At 47.1% G+C, this 24,928-nt stretch overlaps 1 protein-coding gene across 2 annotated transcripts; it reads right to left on the bottom strand.

Annotated features, from left to right (window-relative positions):
* Positions 1–265: 265 nt before the first annotated feature.
* Positions 266–20,738, bottom strand: LOC123579977 (1,25-dihydroxyvitamin D(3) 24-hydroxylase, mitochondrial). 2 transcript variants are annotated; one of them, XM_045444175.1, is made up of 12 exons: positions 20,064–20,738; positions 19,664–19,854; positions 18,347–18,440; positions 16,249–16,345; positions 13,073–13,164; positions 12,255–12,423; positions 10,688–10,833; positions 6,535–6,701; positions 5,615–5,693; positions 4,947–5,144; positions 3,769–3,888; positions 266–1,693 (listed from the first exon to the last, which is right to left on the bottom strand). In XM_045444175.1, the coding sequence occupies exons 1-11, from the start codon at positions 20,319–20,321 to the stop codon at positions 3,778–3,780; spliced, it is 1,602 nt and encodes a 533-aa protein (XP_045300131.1). In that variant the 5' UTR covers positions 20,322–20,738; the 3' UTR covers positions 266–1,693; positions 3,769–3,777. The 2 variants fall into 2 exon arrangements, with proteins under 2 accessions (XP_045300131.1, XP_045300132.1); XM_045444176.1 differs by having other exon boundaries at positions 12,255–12,366.
* Between the last annotated feature and the right edge of the window lie 4,190 nt (positions 20,739–24,928).

Here is a 24,928-nt window from a genome sequence, read left to right as displayed (position 1 = left end):
CTCGCCCCCTCTCCCCACTTGTGCGCTCTCTCTTTCAAAAATAAATAAACATTAAAAAAAGAGAACTAGATGGACTTGAAAAATATTTAAGCAGCAAAAAATGGAAAACTATTTTGCCATTCGAATGCTTATCTTTCTGTAAAACTGTTATGGACGAGTCCAGCTGTTTGTAAGAGTAGATTTTGTGATCTGGGGCTTGTAAAATGGACACACTGAGAAAATTTCCTAGTAAGACAACAGCTGCAATGAAGAGGAAACATTTTTGGAATATTTGGAAACTTTTATTCTGATTTTCAGGGAGTTCGGTGAAGATCTACAGATGAGATCTGATGACATGTGGATTTAGAATTCTACAAAATAATTTCACGGTAGGGAGAAAGCATACATCTATTTTAGTGATATGTACATAATCATTCAAACGGAATGATATCAAAGTACACTTCTGAAATATCCTAAAAATATAACCTAAAAAGAGAAACCTATCAAATATACAGAAACATATAGTATGTTTTTAGGAAACGTAGTAGTAAATATATATAAAAATAAACCATACGTACACATGTTTTTTCACAAAGTTTTGTAAGCATTGTATAAATCTCTATGCATTTTCCATTATGAAACTGTATTTTCTCAGGGAGTTGAAATCACATAACATGGCCGATACAGTAAATCTATAACATATACACACTTTACTACTGTTCCATTCTATAGAGGGGAAAATTAAGGCATGATAAGTCACTGAATATTTTTCAACTGTGGCTGGACTTTGGGAAACACTGCTCTAAACCACAGATCCTAAATCAAATACCATATATATTTTTAAAAATGACGTAAGCAAATTTCCATTACAGTACACACACATACACACACTTTAAAAAACTGCTGATTCACTTCTTAATGCCAGAGAGGAAATCCATTACCTAAATAAAGAATTTCAGAATCCTCTCACAAAATGATGCCATAGTACGTCAGTGAGGCATTCTTAGATAAGAGGTTCTGACTTCATCAAAGTACTTCTTAAAATAGAGTTCTTCTCTAATTTCCCAAGAATGCTGCAATTTCAAAACAGGAAAAATGCAGCTTCACGGAGACCCGATAACCTTCCCATTTAGTTTTGCTGACGTGATAAACAAGTATTTTCCCCAATAGCACGTTAAGCAGAGTTACAATAAATGGACTGTCATTATTAACCCCAAGCCCCAGACAATTTAGCTTAACATCATGAAACGTAAACTCCCTCTCGAGAAGTAAAGATCCAAGCGGTGTGAATTTGGAAGGGTGGGGACAGAAACATGTCATGACATCTGCAGACTGACAAATAAAAGCCCAGCCTCCCTGTCACGTCACGGTGAGATGCAAAAGAAAACAATTCCTGAACAATTCTCTAAGCCGAGCCGGTGCGGACACGGGTTCGGGGTAAGCCAGAGGCATACCCTGTAGTGTCTTGTCTCCCAACACTCAGTCTGCTCTCCTGAGCCAGATACAATCTTATTAAATGCCATCGTCTGCATAGTGCAGCTTCCGGAACAATTGTATCGAAGAATGAGTATAAGCATCTAGATCCAACTGTCCTTTGTGCACTGTTGCAGGCTCTAGCTTTGCAGTTTGCTTTCCAGTAACGTAGAAGCCATAAGGACCATTCTTGCAAGAGGGTAAAAAATCGCTGCTCTTGGTCATGGTAAAAAAAAAAATTCTGGAAAGTAAAGTAAACCCCAATTATACATTAAAGGATTATAATTAAACGAGGGGAATTATTAGTGAAAAAATAAGTGCTCACACCAAAAATGCCAGGGGCTCGTGTCGAAGGTGTGGTTCTCTTATGATAAGTGTGCGTGCTGTCCTTGCTGAAGACTTGGGCGTTTCAAAATTAATCGAAAATTCCTTCGTTATCCTACTTGATTCCATTCTGTTGGGATGCTCAGAATGTGACAATTGTCTAATGCCAGACACCTGGGGGGAAATTTCATCTGCAAATGCATATTTCCCGCAATAATCCACCTGTCAGCAAACTCCCCTTCACTCGCAGTTAGCAAATTGCAGCCAGTTCTAGGTAAATCCCAGGAGAGGCTTTTGAGAGGGCAGAATGAGACTGAATAGTGGCATGTGATGCTAGAAAGCCTGATTTTGGAAATGTCATCTTTCCCCAGAAGATGAGAGTAGAGATTTTTCAAGCTCAGTGTGTATCACCTTAATAGTTAAAAATTCATTGTATTGTGCATTAGGGAAAAATAACTGAACTGAAACACTTATCATTTCATCAAGGAAATTATTGCCTGGGAAATAAGGCTAAAGTATACTATTAGGTCTGTGTTAATTTCAAGGAAACAATTAAGTAGTGATTAAATAAATAGTAGCTGGTACATGCATATGGCCACAGTTGTGAAGGTGGTAAGAGAACACGTATACAGTTGGAAAAGGCAGTGAATGGTACAATGCAGAAAAAGTGTTACACTGTATTTAATACAGGGTAGTAAATATATACACTTACATTCCAGGGTCTGGAAATCAAAGCCCCGTGGTCAAATAAGCATACCACCTGTGTTTATAAATAAAGTTTTATTGGAACAGTCTCGGTAGGCAGAATAATAGCCCTGGGACAATGGCTATGCTGTCATCTCCAGAACCTGTGAATGCATGGCAAAAGGAACTTTGCAGATGAGATTATGTGTATGGACCTTGAGATGGGAAGATTATTTTGTTTTATTAATTTTTTGATGTTTACTCATTTTTGAGAAACAGAGAGACACAGAGTGTGGGCGGGGGAGGGGCAGAGAGAGAAGGAGACAGAATCTGGAGCGGGCCCCAGGCTCTGAGCTGTCAGCACAGAACCCCATGTGGGGCTCGAACCCACAAACTGGGAGATCATGACCTGAGCTGAAGTCAGATACGCTTAACCGACTGAGCCATCCAGGCCCCTGGGAGGGGTTGTGGGGTGGGGTGGGGGGGTGGGGTGGGTGGAGATTATTCTGAATGACAGAAGGAGGAGAGACTGGAAGCCTGGAGAGGGACTTGGCTGCTCTGACTAGCTCTGAAAATGGAGGAAGAGGCCACGAGCCAAGGAACGCAGGTGCCTCGGGAGCTGGGACCAGCTGCCCTCCGCCAGCAGCAATAACCTGCCAAGAACCCAAATTAGCAAGAGAATGGGTTCTCCCCTGGAACCTCTAGAAAGGAATATAGATAGCCCTGTTAGTACCTTGACTTTAGCCTGGTAAGAGCTGGGTGGGATTTCTGACCCACAAACCTGTTCAGCGAATACGTTTATTATTTAACAGAAGCTGTAGCAATTTGTATTTCATTTGTTTTAGTAATTTGTAACGGCAGCAATAGAAAATGAACACAGCAGCCACACCTGTTTGTTGATGCATCCTACGAGGCTGCTTCCGAGCTACAAGGCAGAGGGTTAAGGGGACGTGGGGGAGGCCTTGTGGCCTGCAAAGCCTAAAATATCTGCCACCCGGCCCTTTCCAGAAAAAGGGTGTCCACCCCTGCTATTCACACATGAAACCCATAACGGCAGCTTGTCTTTACTGAGCACGTGGTTGATGCCAGGATTTCGGCTCAGTTGAGTGTTGAGTATCATATCAACTTCCTAGTGAGAGACAATTTCGGTCCCCACTTTACAAATGAAAAGAAAATGGACACGGAAAGGTTCGAAAACTACTCAAGGGCACCCAGCAAATCAGTAGTGAGCAGGGATTCAAAGCCAAGTGTGGTTGACCTCTGAGCTCAGCTCACTCGGTGGTCGTCCACAGCACCCCGGATGCTCACCTGAGGCTCTTACCGCTGGCAGAAAGCGATGGGGAGCTCCCGGCTGGGCACCAGAATACCCAGGTGCAGCATCTCTACGGGCTTGTCGTCCGTGGCCACGATGTCGTATTTGCGGACGATCTGGAACACACATGCACAGAAAAGGTAGCGCTACCCCTCTTGTCCTGGGTGGTGGAATAGCACAGAGCACAAATGCAGAAATCAGAGTGCAGGGGCTTCAGTCGGTTAACCATCCGACTTTGGCTCACAGCTCGTGAGTTCGAGCCCTGCGTCAGGCCCTGCTCTGACAGCTCCGAGCCTGGAGCCTCCTTTCGATTCTGTGTCTCCCTCTCTCTCTGCCCCTCTCCTCTCAAAGATAAATAAACACTAAGAAGAAAGAAAGAAAGAAAGAAAGAAAGAAAGAAAGAAAGAAAGAAGGAAGGAAGGAAGGAAGGAAGGAAGGAAGGAAGGAAGGAAGGAAGGAAAGGAAAGAAGGAAGGAAAGGAAGGAAGGAAGGAAGGAAGGAAGGAAGGAAGGAAGGAGAAGGAAGGAAGGAAGGAAGGAAGGAAGGAAGGAAGGGAAAGAAGGAAGGAAAGGAAGGAAGGAAGGAAGGAAGAAAGAAAGAAGAAAGAAAGAAAGAAAGAAAGAAAGAAAGAAAGAAAAAAGAAAGGAGGAAGGAAGGAAAGAAAGAAGGAAAGAAAGAAAGAAAGAAAGAAGAAAGAAGGAAGGAAGGAAGGAAAGAAAGAAAAAAGAAAGAAGGAAGGAAGGAAGGAAGGAAGGAAAGGAAGGAAGGAAAGGAAGGAAGGAAGGAAGAAAGAAGAAAGAAAGAAAGAAAGAAAGAAAGAAAGAAAGAAAGAAAAAAGAAAGGAGGAAGGAAGGAAAGAAAGAAAAAAGAAAGAAGGAAGGAAGGAAGAAGAAAGAAAGAAAAAAGAAAGGAGGAAGGAAGGAAAGAAAGAAGGAAAGAAAGAAAGAACGAAAGAAAAAAGAAAGAAGGAAGGAAGGAAAGAAAGAAAAAAGAAGGAAGGAAGGAAGGAAAGGAAGGAAGGAAGGAAGGAAGGAAGGAAGGAAGGAAGAAGAAAGAAAGAAAGAAAGAAAGAAAGAAAGAAAGAAGGAAGGAAGGAAGGAAGGAAAGAAAGAAAGAAAGAAAGAAAGAAAGAAAGAAAGAAAGGAAGGAAGGAAGGAAGGAACCAGAGTTTTACCCAGCACAGAGCCAAGTGGAGCTGGAGCTCAGCCAGTCGGCGACCGATGCACATTCTCTTCCCAACACCAAACGGAAGATGCGCAAAAGGATTAATCTTTTTCTTCTCCTGAAGCCACCGTTCGGGCCTAAACTGACTGGAATCTTTAAAATTTTCTTCATTGGATCCCAACACCTGGGTATTGAGCATCAACACTGTCTAAAAACACACAGAAACACAAAAGCACTTAAAAATCACTAGAAGAAAACATTTGAACAACAAAATTTACAGAAGTGATCACCTTACAAATGTAAAAGCAACCCCCAAGTTTATAATATGGTGACTGGCAGGCCGTGTTTAGTACTAGAAACGTACCAGGCGGTAAACCGGTAAAGAACTTTAAAATGTTGCATCACACTCTCACCAACCCCAGGGGGTACGTTCCATTATTATCCCCATTTTACAGATGAGAAAGCTGAGGCTCAGAGGTTATGTAACTCACTCAAGGCGATACTTGAATCTAGGTCTCTGAGTCCCCGAAACATTCATCTTAACACCATACGATGCAACAGGTCAACTACATCCTAAAATATACATATTTCCAAAATGAATGCTCTCCCAGGACAGGTGTTTATGGAGATCTGATGAAGTGTATCTTTCAAAGCTCTTCAAGAGCAAATGGTACTTACTCCTTTGGGTAAAGCATATTCACCCAGAACCGTAGCTTTGTCAAGAGTCCGGGTTGTAAATGGTACACTTGGGGTCAGCCTGAAAAAACAAAATTAAAGGTGTAAAGGTGAGCACAGACCCATTTCTAGATCAAGTGTCAAAGAAAATGCAGATTCTGGTTAAATCAATAATTCCTGCATAAGTTCGTACTCAAAAAGGGAGCGTGATCACAACTGTCGTAAAGTTCAGTCTCTTTCTTCCTGATATTTATACCTCCTGTTTGAACCCCTTGTTTTTATCGTGTTGGTTAACTCCCCAGTCACTGCTTAGTAGCTGTCAAAAGTGGTTTTCTGTTTCATTCTAGACTTCAAATGTGTGTTTTTTACGTGTCACGCTTCAGCTTGATTTGTCCTAGTGTTCTCCCATCTGCCCTTCCTGAAGCGAAAGCTGTTTGTTTCGAATGCTGACATGTTGTGAGTTTTGTTTTCCAGAAAGGGTGGAACCATAATTTTCACAGAACATTTTATACCAGAGGCTCAAAAACAAAGATGTCTCTTTGTCTTATCAAATAATAATACGGTTCCCTCGCTCAACCTCTTTTCATATCCTTCAATTATGTCCTGATCTTAATTAGTGCTTATAGCATTCATGAGATTATTATTATTATTATTATTATTATTATTATTATTATTATTACTGATTTAAAGGAGAGGACACTGACTTTCCCAAATTTTAGCAGAATTTGCCCAAATGATTTAGGAAATGAGTAATAGAAAAAGAATATGGTCATATGATCTGAAGGCTCTTTTTTTTTTGCATTTTGACAAATGTTTCTGAATCGACTGTGGGTGCTGCTGTCTGTGGGTGCGGAGACCCTGACTGTGTATTTAAGAGAACGGCTTCCTAGAATATTCTTCTTGGCTTCCCCGTGTATTCTCACCTCATGGATTCTTTCAGGCAGGCTTTTAAATATGGCATATTCCTCAAATCCTCTGCCCGTGGCATCTGCTTCTCAGACAAAACACTCTGAATTTCTTTAAGAAGCTTTTGTTGCACACGGGGATTACGGGATAAATTGTAGAGAATCCACATTAAGCTGTTTGCCGTCTGAAAGCCAAAGGGACATAAACTTGTAACCTTGAGTTTCTGCAAATAAACTGCCTTAAAACCGTTATGAGCTGAATACAAGCTGATGCCTAGCACCTTGCTTTGCAAATGCATTCATGACGCCTTTTCACATGTCCCTATTCGCTGTGCAGTAAACAATACAGGATGTGAAAATTTGGATTTGTTTTAGAAACTATGCCAGTTAAGGATAGCAGCGGGAATCAAGGTAGACTCCTTAAATAATCAGCTGCATTGGGACCCTTAAAATATAGTTTGATTCAAAAACTGTTTGAACGCAAATGAATGCCTGTAGAACTGGTGAAAGGAAAGCAGGCTGGTAGGAGTGTATCCACATCAACTTCCGGGTTGCGATAAGGTTTTGTTGTTGTAAGATGTTACCACTGGGGGAAAGTCAGTGAAGGGTCCAAGGGACTCCTCTCTGTTTTTTCTTAGAACTGCATGTGAGGGGTGCCTGGGTGGCTCAGTTGGTTGAGCATCCGACTTCAGCTCAGGTCATGATCTCGTGGGTTCGTGAGTTTGAGCCCCGCATAGGGCTCACTGCTGTGAGCCTGTCAGCACACAGCCTACCCCAGATCCTCTGTCCCCCTCTCTCTGCCCGTCCCCCACTTGCATTCTGCCCCCCCAAATAAAACAAATATTACTTTAAAAAAGGAACTGCAGGGGCGCCTGGGTGGCGCAGTCTGTTAAGCGTGCGACTTCAGCCAGGTCACGATCTGGCGGTCCGTGGGTTCGAGCCCCGCGTCCGGCTCTGGGCTGATGGCTCAGAGCCTGGAGCCTGTTTCCGATTCTGTGTCTCCCTCTCTCTCTGCCCCTCCCCTGTTCATGCTCTGTCTCTCTCTGTCCCAAAAATAAATAAACGTTGAAAAAAAAAATTAAAAAAAAAATAAAATAAAATAAAAAAGGAACTGCATGTGAATCTAGGATTATGTCAAAATAAGGAAAACATTTAATTAAACATTTTTAAAATAGAAAATGGAGAGAAAACTTCAGTGGCGAGAGAGGAATGGGGATCCTAGCAGCTTTGCTAATGAGTCTTTTTTTCTTTTTAATTTTACAGTGCAAATGCACACGAAAAAATGCATTTCTGGAATTGAATCTGTGAAACCCAGAGTTTCCGCCACATGCACAGAACCCTTGCAGGAGGAGGCCAATAGCAAAATAAGAAATTCTAGCATCACGTTGAGTATTTCAAGGAACCAGCCACAGTTTCTGACACAGGCTCATGGTCCCTTAAGTGGAGTGCTTTACTTCCTTTCCAAAGGCAACAAGAAGAGAAAAAATTTGGGCAGAAATAGCCAGCATAGCTTTCAGCTTCATGATATTCACCACTGGTAGTCATACGTATTTGCTTTTAGGTCTTTATTTTATTTTTATTTTCTTACTTAACATAAGCCAAATATTCCTGTAAAAACGGTCATCGCAGACACGAAGATCTTCTGCCAATTGCATGTGCCACTCACATAAATGAGCAAAGTGCGAGACGATTCGGAGCCAATGGTATTTACTATTTTGGGAAGAAGATGCCTCCAAGGCAAACCTTCTTCATGGGAAGACCGGTGGCCTCAGATGCAAACAAACCCTGGCGGGCATTATTACAAGAGTCCAATTTACAAAACAGGAAGAGGGCGTAGCCACCAAATTAGATACACTTTCAAATTTCTCTGATTTTCCAAAAGTGACTTCCAGAATTGCCAGGACTAAAAAGGAAACATTTAACCATATCAGCGGGTCCCTTACCGCAAGTACCAAATAGAGTTTCCAGAAGACAAATGATTGTAGCTTTCGCCAAAGCCTTGTAAGACAGCCGGGGCCTTTTTGGGTAACTGCAGGGGCTGAATCGAGGGGGGAGGGCCCTGGGAGACCTCACGGGCCCTAAGTATCCCGGCCTGACCTCCGTGGAGGAGATGCATCGCGTAGCTCATTTCCCTGCTTCCGCTCTTCCTACGTGGAGTGCACCTTCCACCCCACCAGCCCGAGCCCTCTTTTCAAGACATAAATTCCATCAGGCTACTCCCCTGCTTATAATGCCCTGAGACGTTTCCATCACAGGTGTCATAAAATCTGGATGGTGTACTAAGGCTGCTGGCTAACACTGCCCCTGGACTTCTGCAATGTCAACTTGACCACATTTGCCAGGTCTCCAGCTCCAATGTTTTTGCTGCTCCAGACCCTTTGCACATGCTATTTCCTCTACCGGGAGGACTCTTCCCCCAGATCCTCCCATGGCCAGCTCCCTGTCACCATTTCCGTATCACTCCCCCAGAGAGGGTACCCTGCCCTCCCCTTCTATCCCCTTACTCTGATGGTTTCCTCCATATCTCCTACCACTATTTGATATGATCATATTTATTTATTTGTTTACATGTGTCTGGTTGGTCTTCCCTGCTAGTGGTTAAGTTCCATGAAGGCCAAGACCTTTGTCTCTGGTTCATGGTGTTCCTTCAAGCACCTAAAACAGCGCCTGGCCCAGAGCGGGCACTTGGTTTCTGCGTCCTTTCATTGATTCACCAAGTATTTGTTGAGCACCTACTATATGCTAAGTGCTGTTCTACATCCTGGGAATACAGCAGGTCCAAAACCAAGTCATTGCCCTCGGAGCTCACATTCCAGTTGAACAAAAGATAAAGGGTGAGGCTTTACTTCTACCCCTCCAAGGATCCTCTTAGGGTAAGTGACTCAGTATGAAAGTGAGCTGAAATGAATTTCCCCCTTTCGAAGCCTTCTGGGGCATGAGGAGAAATTACAACTTTGCTGTTCCTCCTGAGGTAGAAACCCCTACGTTTTCTGTGGACAAGAGACACTAAAGAAACGGGAAATACGGAAAAGAAATGAAGCAGGACCCATTCTTCTTAGAGAAACGTCGGGTCACGAGGAATATTAATACGCATCCGGCCAGTGAGAGCTCAAAAAAACGGATCAAGGACAATCAAACCCACCCGGACATCTGTCAGTATGTGCATTTGGAGTCTGGCTGGATTTGGTACTCCCACGGCTGTCAAGCACATGGGGACAGAATTTGGGCATTTAAAATTAGCTGTTTCATGCAAGGTGAAACCAAGTTTCCCCTGACTCACTCCTTTTAAGCTTTAAATCAGAAAAAGTCGGGGTGTCTGGGTGGCTCAGTCGGTTAAGTGTCTCGCCCTTGATTTCGGCTCGGGACATGATCTCAGCTCAGGTTCATGAGTTCGACCCTCATGCCGGGCTCTGCGCTGATAGCTTGGAGGGCGCTTGGGATCTTCAGTCCCACTGTTTCTGCCCCCCTCCCTCCAAATAAATACATGAACTTTAAAAAAAGAGAAAATATTGGACTGGTAGAGAGCATTGCAATATTTTTAGAGTAACAACCACAATCAGGCACTTTGGGGTAACATTCGCAACCTTCAAGAATGCGTTCAATTTTTTAAAAAATCTAGATTATCAAAGAATAAGAAAAAGAAAAACCTAGATGACCTATCTTTCTATGGTGTGGAATTTTACTGCTTCTGAATTCCCAGAGAGTGTATGTATTTGTCACAGAGCGCACGGATTTTCTCCGCTATAGAGCACATGAATTCACCTCCCGTCACAAGTTTAAGGACCAAGGCTGTGCACTGGGTCTCTCGCACCCTTTTGCTAAACTAGTGCTCAGTTAATCCTTGTGGAATGAGAGAGTTGACTGCCTCTTTAAAATGCATCACGAGGGGCGCCTGGGTGGCGCAGTCGGTTAAGCGTCCGACTTCAGCCAGGTCACGATCTCGCGGTCTGTGAGTTCGAGCCCCACGTTGGGCTCTAGGCTGATGGCTCAGAGCCTGGAGCCTGTTTCCAATTCTGTGTCTCCCTCTCTCTCTGCCCCTCCCCCATTCATGCTCTGTCTCTCTCTGTCCCAAAAATAAATAAACGTTGAAAAAAAATTTTTTTTTTTAAAAATAAAATGCATCGCGAGAAGATTTTCTGGACCATTCAGCAAAGGAAAATCAAGCCCTTACCGTTTCTACTGCAGCCAGTTGGAGCTCTGTGACGGCCGCATACAGTTCTTTCCTGGAAAGCTGATTGTGGAGATAAATATCACAAAGGAAATCCTCGCTGGGCTGCTCAGAATAGTGCTCCAACCGGCTGTCGATGCAAGATTTGACTATTGGAGAAGAGAAGAGGGAAGGGAAGTGAGGTGAAGATTAGGATCGAGCATGAGGGAACCCAGCCGAAATCCCCCCTATGACACCTTACAGGGCCTTTGCAGGGACACTGACAATGTGTCCAATGAGCTAATGTTGACTCATCATTCAGTCGCCAAGAATTGATCGATGACCGCGTGAGCAGGGCTGGTCAAACCTTAAGATGCCCAAGAATCACCTGGGCATCTTCTTACAATGCAGATTTGGGATCAGGGGTCTGGGGCGAGCCTGGAAATCTGCATTTCTAACAAATTCCCAGGTACTGCTACAACCGTTAGCCTACAGGTCACAGTTGGAGTTTAAAAGCTTAGAGTGTGGAAGAGCCCATCATGAGACAGAGGTGGGACTCGGGTCCACTCTCGGAATCAGAACTCGTACCCAGACCCAGGTGCCTAGCCACTTTGGTCACAAATGCAGGTAGTGGGACTTGAGCTCCCAAATCTGGGCCATAGAGGAGGAGAGAACCGTCCCCAGTGTAATCAAACACACACACACACACACACACACACACACACACACACGCACACTGCAGTGCCCGTGCATGCTGACGATAGTAGTAGAAAGTTCTAATGTTTGTAAAGAACATTCTAGGCACGCGTCTCTCTCCCTTCAGTCTACCGTGCAAGCCAAGCCAGGATAATAATAATGGTGAGGTTGGCAACAGTAACAAGGGCCATAAGCAGTGCAGCAGTTAGAGTCTGGGCTGTGGGAGCCCTTCTCTCTGGCTTCACACCCTGGCCAGAAAGTTAGTTCTTTATGTCTCGGTTCTGTCACTCAGGGCTAATAGGAGGACCTATCTTATAGGGGTTTTGGTGACGATTCAATGAGGATATGTTTATGTGTGTGTATGAAATATACAGCATGGTATGATAGGATACGGGACCTCCTACTGGTACATATTGGTAAGCACAGAGATACTCATTGAACAATATTCAGCATCAATATTCCCCTCATGATGTAGCAGAAACAGCTCAGACCCACTGGGTATTGTGAGAAGCCAGGTTTTGACCATATCTACATTAGACCTAGAAACAGTTGCAGTGAGGTAGGCATTGTTATTATTAGCCCATTTGAGACGCAAGACTACTGAGGAGGAAAGAGAGATAGCACATGTGGTCAACCCACTACACCAGTGACAGAGCTGGGGTTTGAATCCACCTATCTGACTCCAAAGCTCCTGTTCTTAACTGCTTCGAGTTCCTAGAAACTGCAGAAAGCTGCCATATGCCTTTTCCTTAGAATTTGTCTACACCGGGAAGATTCTGAACTCGTGACTGCAAAGCCCATAAGAATCAGGAGGAGCAAATTCCATCGGGATCATTCCAGACCTTCTGGCAGAGGCTCCAGAGACAGGGATGCCGGGTGTGTGTGGCCCCATTACCTGATTGGAAGATGGTGTCCCAGGCCCGCGTATGGGCCTGCCAGACCTTGGTATTGAGGCTCTTGTGCAGCTCAACCGGGGTCACCATCATCCTCCCAAACATGCTCATCATCTGTGGGGAACGCAACGCCTTTTCATTCTGGATCCCCCTGGTCTCGAAGACAACCGCCTCACCGGAAGAGGAGCGTTCTCCACACCCCACACCCCGTGCTTCCAGAAAGGCAGGAACTCAAAGGCCCCACTCCCCCCCCCACCCCCCAGGCCTCTCCCACCAACTCTGGGGGTGGAACCCTCCCCTGGGCCCCATAGCACATTGAAAACAATCTTTGGGACGATTTACCATTGGATGTGCCCCTCTCTCAAAAATAAATAAACATTAAAAAAAAATTGATTCTATGACCTAAATATTTTACACAAGAAGGAAAAAGGAAAACCATCACTTTCTTATTGACTTCAATTTCCAATGATTTCCAAACTTCAGCCATTTCTATACCAGCTTCACAGTATCTCTATATCCCCCTGTGACCTAAGGATTCAAAAATTTTACATCTGAAAAAAGTCAGACTCTTTTTGAAATAGGACTCCCACCAACTGACCTTCAACTGAAACACCTACTTAAACTTGCCTAAACCATGATGTAGCATGCTTCCTGGTTCATGACCATCCATGCCCATCCATCCATGAAAACATGTAACACCTTGAAATTAACACTTGACTATTGTGACAAAATAACGTGTGTGTGCTACTCCTGGGGAAACACGACGCGTTTGTGAAATTCTGCAAATCAGGAAAATTGTGCTCCTCAAGGCGATGCTTACTGTTTTGATGGCCGTGATGAAGTTCAAAGCTTCATCTCCTGCATTCTTCTGAAGGAGTCCAAATCTCTTCTCATAGAGCACAAGGCAGATGCCTGTTATTTAAAAACAACCAACAGTCACACAATCACAGCAATACTGGGGTCTCCAAGTAGCTGGCTGCTGAAGGCACGATTCCGTCTTTTGTAAAAGTGAGGTCTTTTCAAAGAACAGAGGAAAGGTAGAAAGTCTGGGAGAAAGGGGCATGACGATACTTTTCCCACTTTCCAGAAGCTGTCTCCACGCCCCATGACCCAACCCCTGCAGAGCCTCCTGGTCAGAAATGCTGCGGTGAAAACGTAACCATTTTTATACACGAGTGAATCTGTCCTTCAATGTCTGGCTTTTGTCAGAGTTCGTCCCGGATACCATGCACAGCAGTCATTGTTCACGGCCTACCCGTACTCATTCTCCCCCATTTCTTTCCTAAGAGAACCCCGATTTTATTTAGGGTGTCAACATATCAGTCCTCGGGCAACAATCTGGATTGATCTAAGACCCTGGTGTCAATCACGTTCCCTGACTTCCCGGGCTTCTGGTAGCAGCCTGAGAAGCCAACAGGCGTGGCCAAGGAGGCTTAAAGGAAATACTTTCACTTTCTTGCTAAAAGGGGCAAGTGCGTTTGGCTTAACTCTTCCGTCTTTCCTTCCTCTTTTTGCCTAGAAGGCAGAGGGGAGACCAGGAGAGGCAGTAGCCATTTTGCAACAGGCCAATAAGGATTGATGAACAAGGGGCGCCTGGGTGGCTCCGTCGGTTGAGCGTGCGACTTCGGCTCAGGTCATGATCTCACGGTTCGTGGGTTCGAGCCCCGCGTCGGGCTCTGGGCTGACAGCTTGGAGCCTGGAGCCTGCTTCCGATTCTGTGTCTCCCTCTCTCTCTGCCCCTCCCCTGCTCACCCTCTGTCTCTCTCTGTCTCAAAAATAAATTTAAAAAACATTAAAAAAAAAAAAAAAAAGGATGGATGAACAAAAAGATAGAAAGGGTCCCCAGTGACATCAGTTGTGTGCCGGCCGTGGACTGCCTTCCTCGAGACTTCTCATAACGCTAGACAATAATTCTTTTTTTTTATTTTTATTTTTTAATTTTTTTTTTCAACGTTTATTTATTTTTGGGACAGGGAGAGACAGAGCATGAACGGGGGAGGGGCAGAGAGAGAGGGAGACACAGAATCGGAAACAGGCTCCAGGCTCTGAGCCATCAGCCCAGAGCCCGACGCGGGGCTCGAACTCATGGACCGCGAGATCGTGACCTGGCTGAAGTCGGACGCTTAGCCGACTGCGCCACCCAGGCGCCCCTGGACAATAATTCTTAAACCACCATGGTCACATCTTCTTTGACTTGCAAAGACATGCATTTGATACTCCTTCATTTGGGTATTTCCAGTGGACAGTTTCCAAAATATACACTCCCTTTCCTCCTCTGTAATCATTCCTTCACTTTTTCCTGTCCTCGTCCCCTTAACACCTTCTGCGGGTTTCTTCTTTGCATGGCGTTTTCTAATGTGCTAACATAGTCGGGTGGGCTGTAGCTTTAAAGTAAGGCTCAGAGGCGCCTGGGTGGCTCCGTCGGTTGAGCATCCGACTTCGGCTCAGGTCATGATCTCACGGTTCGTGGGTTCGAGCCCCACGTCAGTCTCTGTGCGGACGGCTCAGAGCCCGGAGCCTGTTTCGGACTCTGTGTCTCCTTCTCTCTCTGCCCCTCCCCCACTCACGCTTTGTCTCACTCTGTTTCTCAAAAATAAATAAATGTAAACAAAAAAATTTAAAGTGAGGCTGAGCTGATGGGGGAGACAGGTCACGACAAAAGCCTCCCTCCCGGGGTGCCCTCTCCGATCCCTCACAGTAGCAGCCAGAGCGATCCTTCCAGCACATCAGCCCAAGCCACCCTCTGCTAAAAACGCTTCGTAGAACATCACTTCCAGGTGCCCCCGTGCTCCAAACCGAATTCCCATCCCTGGTTCACAGGGGTCGGCTGCTGCCTTCCTCCCATCCTCTGCCCTCGCAGTGCCCCTCCCTTGCAGGACACGCTCCCGTCATTCTGAACGCCTTCCTGTTCTTTCTTTGCTCCTTCATTCACCTTCACCTGGTGAATTCCTACTCATCTGCCAGGACTTAGCTGATACGGCACCAGGGCCATGACCAACCTCAGCTGATGCAGCCCTTCGGATTCTCCCACAGCCTTGAACTTCCTCGGTCAGGTGCCTGCCCACTCTATAAGAAGTGTTTCCTTGCCTCTCGCCCCTGGGCAGCTTCCTGGGCCAGGCAGAGCCCTGCTTGCTATTCCCTGAGGGTTCCCTGAAGAAAGGGATCATCCCCAGCTTCTGTTTGGAACCCTCCATGCCTCACCATCAGACTTGAACTAAAAGCCCGAGTGCTGGCTGAGACCTCCTCCGGCCCCTGGCTTGGTTCTCCTCAGCTCCTCCTTCCCTTCCCCCACCCACCCACCCACCCACCCACTCAGAGCCTCGGACGCATCCCCCATGCTTCCTCCTCAGGGGGATGTGCCCTGCCTGTCTCCACAGTCTGGAATAATCTTCCCACAGATGCCCTGTGGCTTGTTCTTTTAGGTGTCACCTCAACCGTCTCCTTAACCAAAGCAGACTTGCCTCCTCTGGGCACTACCATTCTTTATCACATACCTTACCCTTACCTCTTGGCAAAGTATATAATAAAGTGTGTTTACTTGTTGGTTGTCACCCCTACCAGACCCTAAGCTCCACGGGAGCCCGGTCATCGCCTGTTTTGTTCGCTGCTCTATCTCTAAGACTGAGCACGGTGCCGGGCACATAGCAGGTGTTCAATAAATATTTGTTGAATGACTATACGAACAACCTATAGTGCAAAGCATAACTTAAGCGCCCGAAAGCACAAAAGACTGTGCAGGTGGCCCTTCTTTGTCAGCGACAGTACGTGGTTATAGAGAAACTATCCTCAGAGCCACGTTTTAGGCTCAAAATCCCTTGGAAATCAAATGAACAAGACGGCGAAGGCAACTTACTTTCATTTTTTTAAATAGGTTTGGCACCCAGTGCAGAGCCCAACTCGGGGCTTGAACTCACAACCCTGAGATCAAGAACTAAGTGGAGATTAAGAGTCAGCCGCCTAACCGCCTGGGCCACCCAGGTACCCTGACAAACTTACTTTCAAATGACCATTTGTTCAGTTCGCTGTATAAGCCTTCAATGCGGCCTCTCTCATCACAGAGCTCATCTATTCTACCCATAAAATCAGCCAAGACCTTAAAGGAAAGAAACCACAAAAGACACATTTCAGTCATTAAAGGAAAACAAAAGGTTAAAAGCTCAGTACGCTGACTTCGGGGTTTGCTACCTTGTATATTCACTGCTTATAACGTTATTCATTATGAAGCAACACTAATTGCATATTCTCCCGCGGGGGCTCACCTCCTGCCCTAACAACCTCGTCCTGGGTTATTTTCTCAGCTTTTCCCGCAACCGCCCAAAATCTTAGGTTTCAGCTCTTGATCTAAATTTAAGAAAAGGAAAACATTTCTTCTAATCAGAATCAACCAAGTTGTCACAACACCCCAAGCCCTATGAGGTTTGCTGCCTCCATACCTGGGCCAGCAAATATCTCCTTACTAGTTGGCGTCGTGTTAAGCGTTTTGAACTTGGGACCAGAAAAATCTGCAAATTCTACACACAGCTCCTTTGCTAAATAGCTCTGTGACCTGGGACATGTTATGTAAGAGCTCTAGATGCCAGTGGCCAAAATCAGGATTTTTTTTTTGTTTATTTATTCATTTCTGAGAAAGAGAGAGAGAGAGAGAGAGAGAACAAGAAGGAGACGGGCAGAGAGAGAGAGAGGGCAACAGAGGATCCAAAGCAGGCTCTGCACTGACAGCAGAGAGCTCCATGTGGGGCTTGCACTCCTGAACCGTGAGATCATGACCTGAGCCCAAGCTGGACACTTAACAGACTGAGCCACCCAGGCACCCCCCAAATCAGGGTTTGTGATGACTAAAGCCTCACATTTTACAAGGCTTGCATAGTACCAAGCAGTGCCTGAAGCGTGCTACTTTAGCCGATCCCCACAACTCTGTGAGGTAGGAAATACGATCTTCCTTCCATTTCCCGCAGAAACAGACAAGAGAATGGGCTTCAAGTGAGGCTAAGGCACTCGCCCTTGGACACGTGGCTGCAAAGCAGCCATGCTGGGGCCTGGAACAAGGTATGTGTGAGTACAAAGCCCACCCACGGACATTGTGAATTTGTCCACTTAGTGCATTAAAAAGTACTTTGCATTTGTTTCCCCCCCAAAATCCAGAAATTTCTCATCAACATATGGAATTTTCACCACTTAACCAAAAAATAATAATAATGATAAAATCTGGAGCCACTAGGTCCGCATCCCCATGTGACAGTCATTTGCTGGAATGGGGCAGCTGTCCCTCCTAGAAAGGGCATGCCCTATCCTGTTTGCAAAAATCCCTGCTGGGCCTTCCTTATACATTTATATTCATTACCTGGTCCCTGAAACCTTCTGGGTTGGCACTCTTGCACCTATATGATCCTTTCTGGGTCCAAGTTCAGTTCCAAATAAACACCCAAAGTGAACAGGAGTAAAGAGATTACTGTATGCTTAAATCCCTCCCTCTTTGGCCCTTGTTAACTAAAGGACAATGTCTAAATGCCTTATCATGGTACAAAAACATTGTTAAGAGCTGCCCTCTGTCCAGCATCATTGCACAGACAGCCTCACCTCTGCTGCACTGAACGTACTATTTCCTGAACACATCATGTCATCTGACTATTTTCAGCAGGCTATTCTTTCTGCCTGAACGCCTTTCTACACTTGCTCTGGCTTGAAGACTCCTACTCATCCTGCAAAACCCAGCTTAAATGGCACGACCTAGGAATTTTATAAGCATTATCTCATTTAATCCTGCGAGGCCCAGTTTATAGAGTGGGAGAGTGAAGCTTAGGGAAGTTAAGGGTATAGTCAGTTTACAGGGCCAGAGGGTGGAGGGCTGAGGTTCAAATCCAAGACCGGAATCCCAGAGTCTCTGCTTGTAATCGTTCCCTCACTGAGATGTTACTTTGCACAAGAGGGAAGGAAGGAGGAGTAAGGTTTTGGGGGAGAAGGAAGTAGACAGCGAGGAGTAAAGGGAGACCCCTGAACCATCCAAACCGCCTGTACTTTGTAGCTATGACTTAAAGTTCCATAGACATCTCTCCCTCCCCAGGAGGCCCAGGGAAGCTGCCCCCAGCCTGCAAACCTCATTGATTTTGTTGTCCAGCTTCATAATTTCCACTGGTTTCATTAGTTTCTTCTGGAAGGCACTCCGAACTCTCTGCCAGTCTTCTCCTTCCCTGGGAGAGAAGCAAAATTATACGTAGAGCAAATTGCAGAGAAAAGAAGGGAGAAGCAAAGGCACCTCCAGTGCTGGAATTGTGTGAACTAAATAATCAAATAAGCACTGAGACTCCTGCTAAGAACTATCCAGAGAATATGCACATTGGAACACTGGGGGCTGGTTTCACAACGGGGTGAAAAAGCACCTCTCCTCTCCACCTAAGATTACACCAGAAAGGTGAAGTCCAGATAATACGGGCTCGGGCCTTTTGAGGTGCCCTTGCGGGGGTTGATTTGGGAGGCCAGGTACCTCAATTCTCAGCAGTAAGAGTAGATACCTGAACATTCCCTTCGCCAGCAACCCAGATCTGTTTGAGAACAACGTTGTCTTCTCTTAGTCACTGACTCAGGTTGAAAGTCACATTCCTGGGTGGCTCAGTCGCTTAAGCGACCCACTCTCGACTTCAGCTCAGGTCATGATCTCATGGTTTGTGAGTTTGAGCCCGGCATCAGGCTCCATGCTGGCGCTGTGGAGTCTGCTTGGGATGCTCTCTCCCTCTCTCTCATTCTTATCATCCACCTTCTTCCCTCATCCCAGAGCAGACGGCACAGCCTCTGATGCACCACGCATAACTATGGCTTTTAATTCCAGTAAATGTATTATCCTCCAAAATACAACTATTAGGGATTAAAAAAACAAACAAACCCAAACGCGCTAACCTGTTAAATGCTAACCATTAAAAGCAAAGGAATCTCACCACATTATGGCCTTTACTTACCTACAATGCAACCCTGACACCCCTGAACCTCACCTTTCTGACTAGACCTGGGTCATAACCCCCCCATTCCCCTCCAGAAAAAAAAAAGGTAACTGTCAAAAGCCAAAGAAGTCAATTTCTGGCGTTTGAGCTCAGAGAAGGGGAATACAGAGAACTGTAAGGGATAATTTTGTATAGAATAGGTTGGCCTGGCACGGTGACTTCACGACCTCGTCCGGCCCCAAAGTCTGAACCCCGCTATTTGTAGAACCCTTTTGGGCTTTCTTGGACGGAAAGGCATGGCCCTGCCCAGTTGCCAGAGACGACGCAGGTGTTGGGCGCGCAGTACAGTTGCGTGCAACCCGTTCTGATCCAGGCAGGAGTTGGAGACTGCGCCTGGTGGGGGCTTTCGTGCCCCGCTGCGTAGGAAGGGGACCCTGCGGAGAACCCCCTGCCAGCTTCCAGCCGCCGCCCAGACTCACAGGATCAGCAGCCCGTAGCCCTCCCGGCGGTAGTCCCGATAGGCTTTCCAGGGCTTGATCTCCAGCCGCTGGGGGTACGCGCTCTCCGTGCGGTACAGCGCTTCCAGCAGGCACGGCGAGCCCAGGTGCACCGAGTCGAAGGAACCCAACTTCATGCGGAAAATCTTGCCGTATTTCCGGTGGTACTCGGCCTGCAGCGGAGGTCAGGGCCGGGTCAGCGCGCGTCCCCCCCAGAGCAGTCCCGGGGGCGCGTCTCCCTCCTCCCGCCTCCTTCCTCCCGGGGCCCCCGCCGCTGCCGCGACACCGGAGCGCCCCGTGCGCCCCGGCCGCGCGTCTCGCGGAGGGTTTGGGGCGCGGGGCAGAGAGGGGAGAGGGAGTTGGGGCCCGACGAGGCATTTACCAGCGTGTCGTGCTGTTTCTTGAGCCCCCCTTTCCAGAGAATCTCCGGCAGGCTGCCCAGCAGCGGCCAGTTGGTGGGACCCGGCAGGGCGGCCGCGTCCTGCGCCTCGCCGCGTTCCATCACCGGGCAGAGGGGCACCTCCCGCGGCCGAGGGGGCGCGCACGCCGCAGACGTCACGGCTCTGGGGGGCTGCCCCAGGTGGCGCAGCTGTTGGAGGACGGCGGCAAGGGAGCGGCTCTTGCCGATGGGGGAGCTCATGGCAGCGGGGGACACCTGGCGCGTGGGAACGCGCGGGGACCGGGAAGCACGACTTTGCTAAAGAGGCGCGAGCGGGATCTGGGGGGGGGGGCTGACGATTCTGGGGGAGAAGGGAGAAGAGGGCCAGCAGGTGTGACCGCAGGGGGCGGCGGAAGAAAGGGGAGCAGAGAGGACCGCGGCAAGGATGCTCGGCGCTGCCCGGTGCGGCAGCCTCAGGGAGCGGGGACCCGCTGGAGGAGTGCCTCCGGGGGCCGGGTGTCTCTTTGAAGGGGAAAGGAAGGGATGTGGGTCCGCCTGTGGGGCTGCGAGGCTGCCTTCCAGGTCCGGAGCCGCGGAGTGGAGGTGTCAATGAGGGCAGAGGGATGCTGCGCGGCGCCGCGCTGTCCTCCTGTCCCTCTCCACGCTCCATGCCCAGGGACCACGTATTTATGGACCCGGGGCAGGCCCCGGGTGGCCAATCAGCAGGCTGGGTAGGGCGCAGTGGGCCCCGGCTGGCCTGGCCCGGAGGGACGCGGGACCCGGGGCGGGGGGGGTGGGGAGGGGGCGGAGGGCAGGGCTGGGGGTGGAAATAGGCTGGAGTCAGCGAGGTGAGCGAGGGCGCCCGGGCCTCGGGTGGCGGGTACGCTGCTCCCCGGGCGGGAGCGCGGCCGACTCCGCCCGGAGTTCACCGGGTGTGCGCCCGGCGCGCCTCCCCGCCCTGACCCGGCGGGCAGGAGCCTGCAGTGACGGCCGCGGCGGCAGCCCCGCGCTTGCACAATCGCGCTGCCGGGCCGGCGAGGTCTCCGAGGGCGGCCCCGGGGAGGCTGCCGGCGCCTTCAGGGGGGCCCCGGGGTCCGCGCGTCCTGGGAGCCGGGGCTTGCCAGCCTGGACCCAGATCTCTCTGGAGGAAGGTTGGCTTTCTGCGCCTCCCAGCGTGGGGTGTTTGAGGCTTAGTGAAAGGCATCCAGAGAGGGCATTTCAACCTTCGGGTCTTCGGCGGGGCGAGGAGAGCCAGCTGGGTTTGCAGGCTCCTCTCTGGCTGCTCCATTTGCTCGGTTCTTCTGAAGATTTAATGAATTACAGTAGGTAAAGCGCACACAACAGAGCCTTGTCCGCAGTCAGTACTCAGTGTAGTCCTTGTTACCTCCTCTTGGGGCAGTTCTGAAATACGAGGTGAAAACGTGGCTTGCCCTCCAGGCTGGGTTACCTCTCCCAAGTCCATCGGCCCCCTCTCTTTTTGGACACCGACTGCCCTGTGCAGAGATGCGCCCAGGCAGCGTTAAGTCGCGTTGCCCCACCTTCCCCACCCTCCCTTGCAAAGTGCACCCCAAGCAAGCAAGACACACACACACACACACACACACACACACACACAACTCTCTCTCTCTCTCTCTCTCTCTCTCTCTCTCTCTCTCTCTCTCGGGAGTCGTCCTAGCTGCCAGGGGTAGAACTTGTTGTACTCATTCAGGAAGAGAAGGTGAAGATTTTTGTTGAGTGTTTTAAAGTAATTCGTGTGCTGTCATTATGACCCAGCACCAACAACTACCGCCGGCCAGAAGTTTCCTCGCCAGGCTTTCCAGTCACGTGACTGGCTCTTTTCTGACCCGACTGTTCCGCAACCCCTTCCCTGGTGAGTTTATTGTAAGCTTTCAGGTTTCTCGAAAACTTTGCGGTCCACCTTGAGCTGGAACACTGCCATTTCAAATTTGTCCTGAGACGTTAATGATTGCTAATGTTAACAATACCTATATTAATGTAAGGTGTTATGTTAATTATTATTTTAATTGTATTAATATAATGTATTATATCTACTAGTATAGGATGTTAATATAACGTATCATATCTGCTTAACAGATATCCATTTATATATACATATTAGTACATTTTATATATCACATACTATATAGATTATATCCTATATGTAATATATACATCTTATGTTGCATAGCATACAAATGAAAGCTTTCTAGGGCTTATGATAAACCAGGCACTTAAGCTAGACATTTTACATAAGTTTCCCCATTTAGTTCAGTCCAATGACAAAAATAAATGAAGAAATAAAACCAGAGTTAAGCCCGATGTCACATGTGGCTCGTGTGGGATTCAGCCCCCCAATTTTCTGATTCTGGCCCTTACGATATACACCCATCTACATCTCATACCACCTTTTCTTAAACCAAGAACATCTCAGAATATTGGAAATATTCTCTAAGTGGAAATACCACCAAAAGGGGGTAGGTGGGATCGGTTTGTGGGGGGCTACGTGATGCAATGTGGCTTTATGTGCTAATGGTGGTTGAAAAACTGAAGAAGGAGGAGGAGGAGGGGGAGGAGGTGGAGGAGAGGGAGGAGGAGAAGGAGGAGGAGGGGAAGGGGAAGAGGAAGAAGAATCCCAAATAGAAGATGAATTTAGTCTACCGTGTGTATCTTGTGTGTGGCAAGTGCTCGGCACATAGAGAATGGTCAATATATTTATTGGCCGCTTAACTCTTATTGTTAAGTCAGATATTAAGTTATCCCCCCTCCTTATTTTTTCTTTGCTTCCCCTCCCTGCAGATGCACTCAAGAAGAAAGGGAAATAATTTCATATTTTCTAGGTTTTCATACGAATCTAGCACTATGTTGCTTTATAAACTCCAAGTAGACACTTGGGCAGCGCAGGCAGTCCTTAGTGCCAACGATGGTCAGCAAGAGAATTCTTATTTCAGGAAAACTGGCTTCTCGTGTCCAGTGGAGAGAGTCCCCAGTAATTTGTACACCGGATTGCAGAGAGAAGAAGATTGGTTCTTGGAAACTTGCTTGACATAAACACACATCCCTCCTTGACAAGGCACAGCTAAATTCAAAATGACCAGTCCCAGAAACACTCTTCCTGACTGGGCCTCATCCCTAGCTTATTACGAAGCCTCTCTGAGTCATCCTGCCCGGGATCCTGCTGGGAATCACTAATGAGAGATGTTGTAGCATCTCATAAATGCCCACCCTCATTACGGAGACAGGTCCAGGCCCTCTGTTTTGTTCTGGGAAATCTTACCAAGTCCTGAATGGATAATTATACTCCAGCCCTCACACACCAAGCCACCACCACAGATGACAAAGTGTGTGTGTGTGTGTGTGTGTGTGTGTGTGCACGTGCATGTGTGTGAGCTTGTGTGGCGAGGGTGCGGTGGAAGAATCTTTGGAAGGACAAGAGCTGCTTTCACTACTGAAAAACACAAAACTCTTTCAAATATATTAAGTGGTTATATAGTTTTGTGCTTCAGAGTCTGGAAGCACAATAGGCCCTAGGTCTGTAGAGGACTTGCCTTCCACGTCTGTAGAATAGATGGGGTTAGAATCAACCTCAAAACCTGAGTAAAGCCTAAGCTTCATGGGAACAGCAATAATAATAATATTAGCCAATCTGGGGTTCGCTGGGAGAGTAGTGAGTACACAGTTCTCAGCACGGGAGGGCATTTAGTGGATATTACCTCATAGCATTCCTGTATTGCATGCCTTGGTTTTTGCAAACTACATACAAGAGGGGCAACGTATAACCTCTCAATGATTATACCTTGTGTCCAACTTAACATTGCAATTTCAACTTGGGAAACTGTATAATTGCTTAAGCCAAAGGAATATTAGCAAAGAAATGCTGGTGAGTTCAAATCCCAGTTAGCCCAGTAGGCAGATAAACCAGGGGGTAATGTACTTATCTTTGTAAGCTTAAGTACCTCCTCTCACGGTGGCGATAATGGTCTTACCCACCTAGTGGGGTTTTTCTGAGGATGACAAAGCATTGGAAGTTCCTGGCATCTACTAAACCTCTGAAATGTTTATCATTAAAGTGATGAAGTACACGAATTGGGCTCATAAGTAATCTCTAGTATATTCGTCTCAGAGTCCTCTGCCTAATTAGAGAAAAAATCTCCCTGCAATTACAGACATTGTCTCTTTGGTTTTGTCTCTCCTGGAGTATATGATCTAGTGGTGTTTACCATGGCCAGCACCCAATAAGCAAATAATAGGCAATTGATTATTGATTTTTTCCTCATTCTTTAGGGAAAGCAAAAGATCAGTATCAACGCATTTTTTGTTTTCTGAGAACTTGCTGGTAAATCCTGGAGGGCTTTATTTGTGTGTCATATAGGAAGCAATTCTGTATGACAAAAATAGTAATTTCAGTCTCCACAGATTGGATTGAAACCATGGCTCCATTACTCACAAGCCGTGGCCTTGGGCAAGTTACTTAATCTCTCTGGATCTAGTTTCCTCATTCAAAATTGGGGGTTGCTATGCCTATAGGTCAGGAAGGTTAAGATTATACTTGATTTTTAAAAATTTTTAATGTTTTATTTTATTTTTGAGAGAGAGCGAGAGAGAGACAGAGTGTGATCAGGGGAGGGGCAGAGAGAGAGGGAGACCCAGAATCCGAAGCAGGCTCCAGGCTCTGAGCTGTCAGCACAAAGCCTGACGCGGGGCTCGAACTCACAAACCGTGAGATCACGAGCTGAGCTGAAACTAAGAGTTGGATGCTTACACTGACTGAGCCACCCAGGTGCTCCAAGGTGAATCCTCGAAATACCTTCCTGACACAATTAAACACTATCTTCCCAAACATTCATCTGGCCCCAAATATGCTTAATGAT

Source organism: Leopardus geoffroyi, chromosome A3 (genome assembly GCF_018350155.1).
Source record: "Leopardus geoffroyi isolate Oge1 chromosome A3, O.geoffroyi_Oge1_pat1.0, whole genome shotgun sequence".
Taxonomy (NCBI): domain Eukaryota; kingdom Metazoa; phylum Chordata; class Mammalia; order Carnivora; family Felidae; genus Leopardus; species Leopardus geoffroyi.
The sequence above is the reverse complement of the archived record's forward strand: the minus strand, read 5'-3'. Positions and strand labels throughout refer to the sequence as shown.

Bases quoted from the DNA above. Each gene is read 5' to 3' on its own strand.
- LOC123579977 (XM_045444175.1), bottom strand. From the start codon at position 20,321: ATGAGCTCCCCCATCGGCAAGAGCCGCTCCCTTGCCGCCGTCCTCCAA. The intron at 16,346-18,346 runs GTTTGCAGGCTG...CTTTCCTTTAAG, and splicing joins TGGACAACAAAATCAATGAG to GTCTTGGCTGATTTTATGGG. The intron at 6,702-10,687 runs GTAAGGGCTTGA...TTTGGCTTTCAG, and splicing joins AACTGGCTGCAGTAGAAACG to ACGGCAAACAGCTTAATGTG.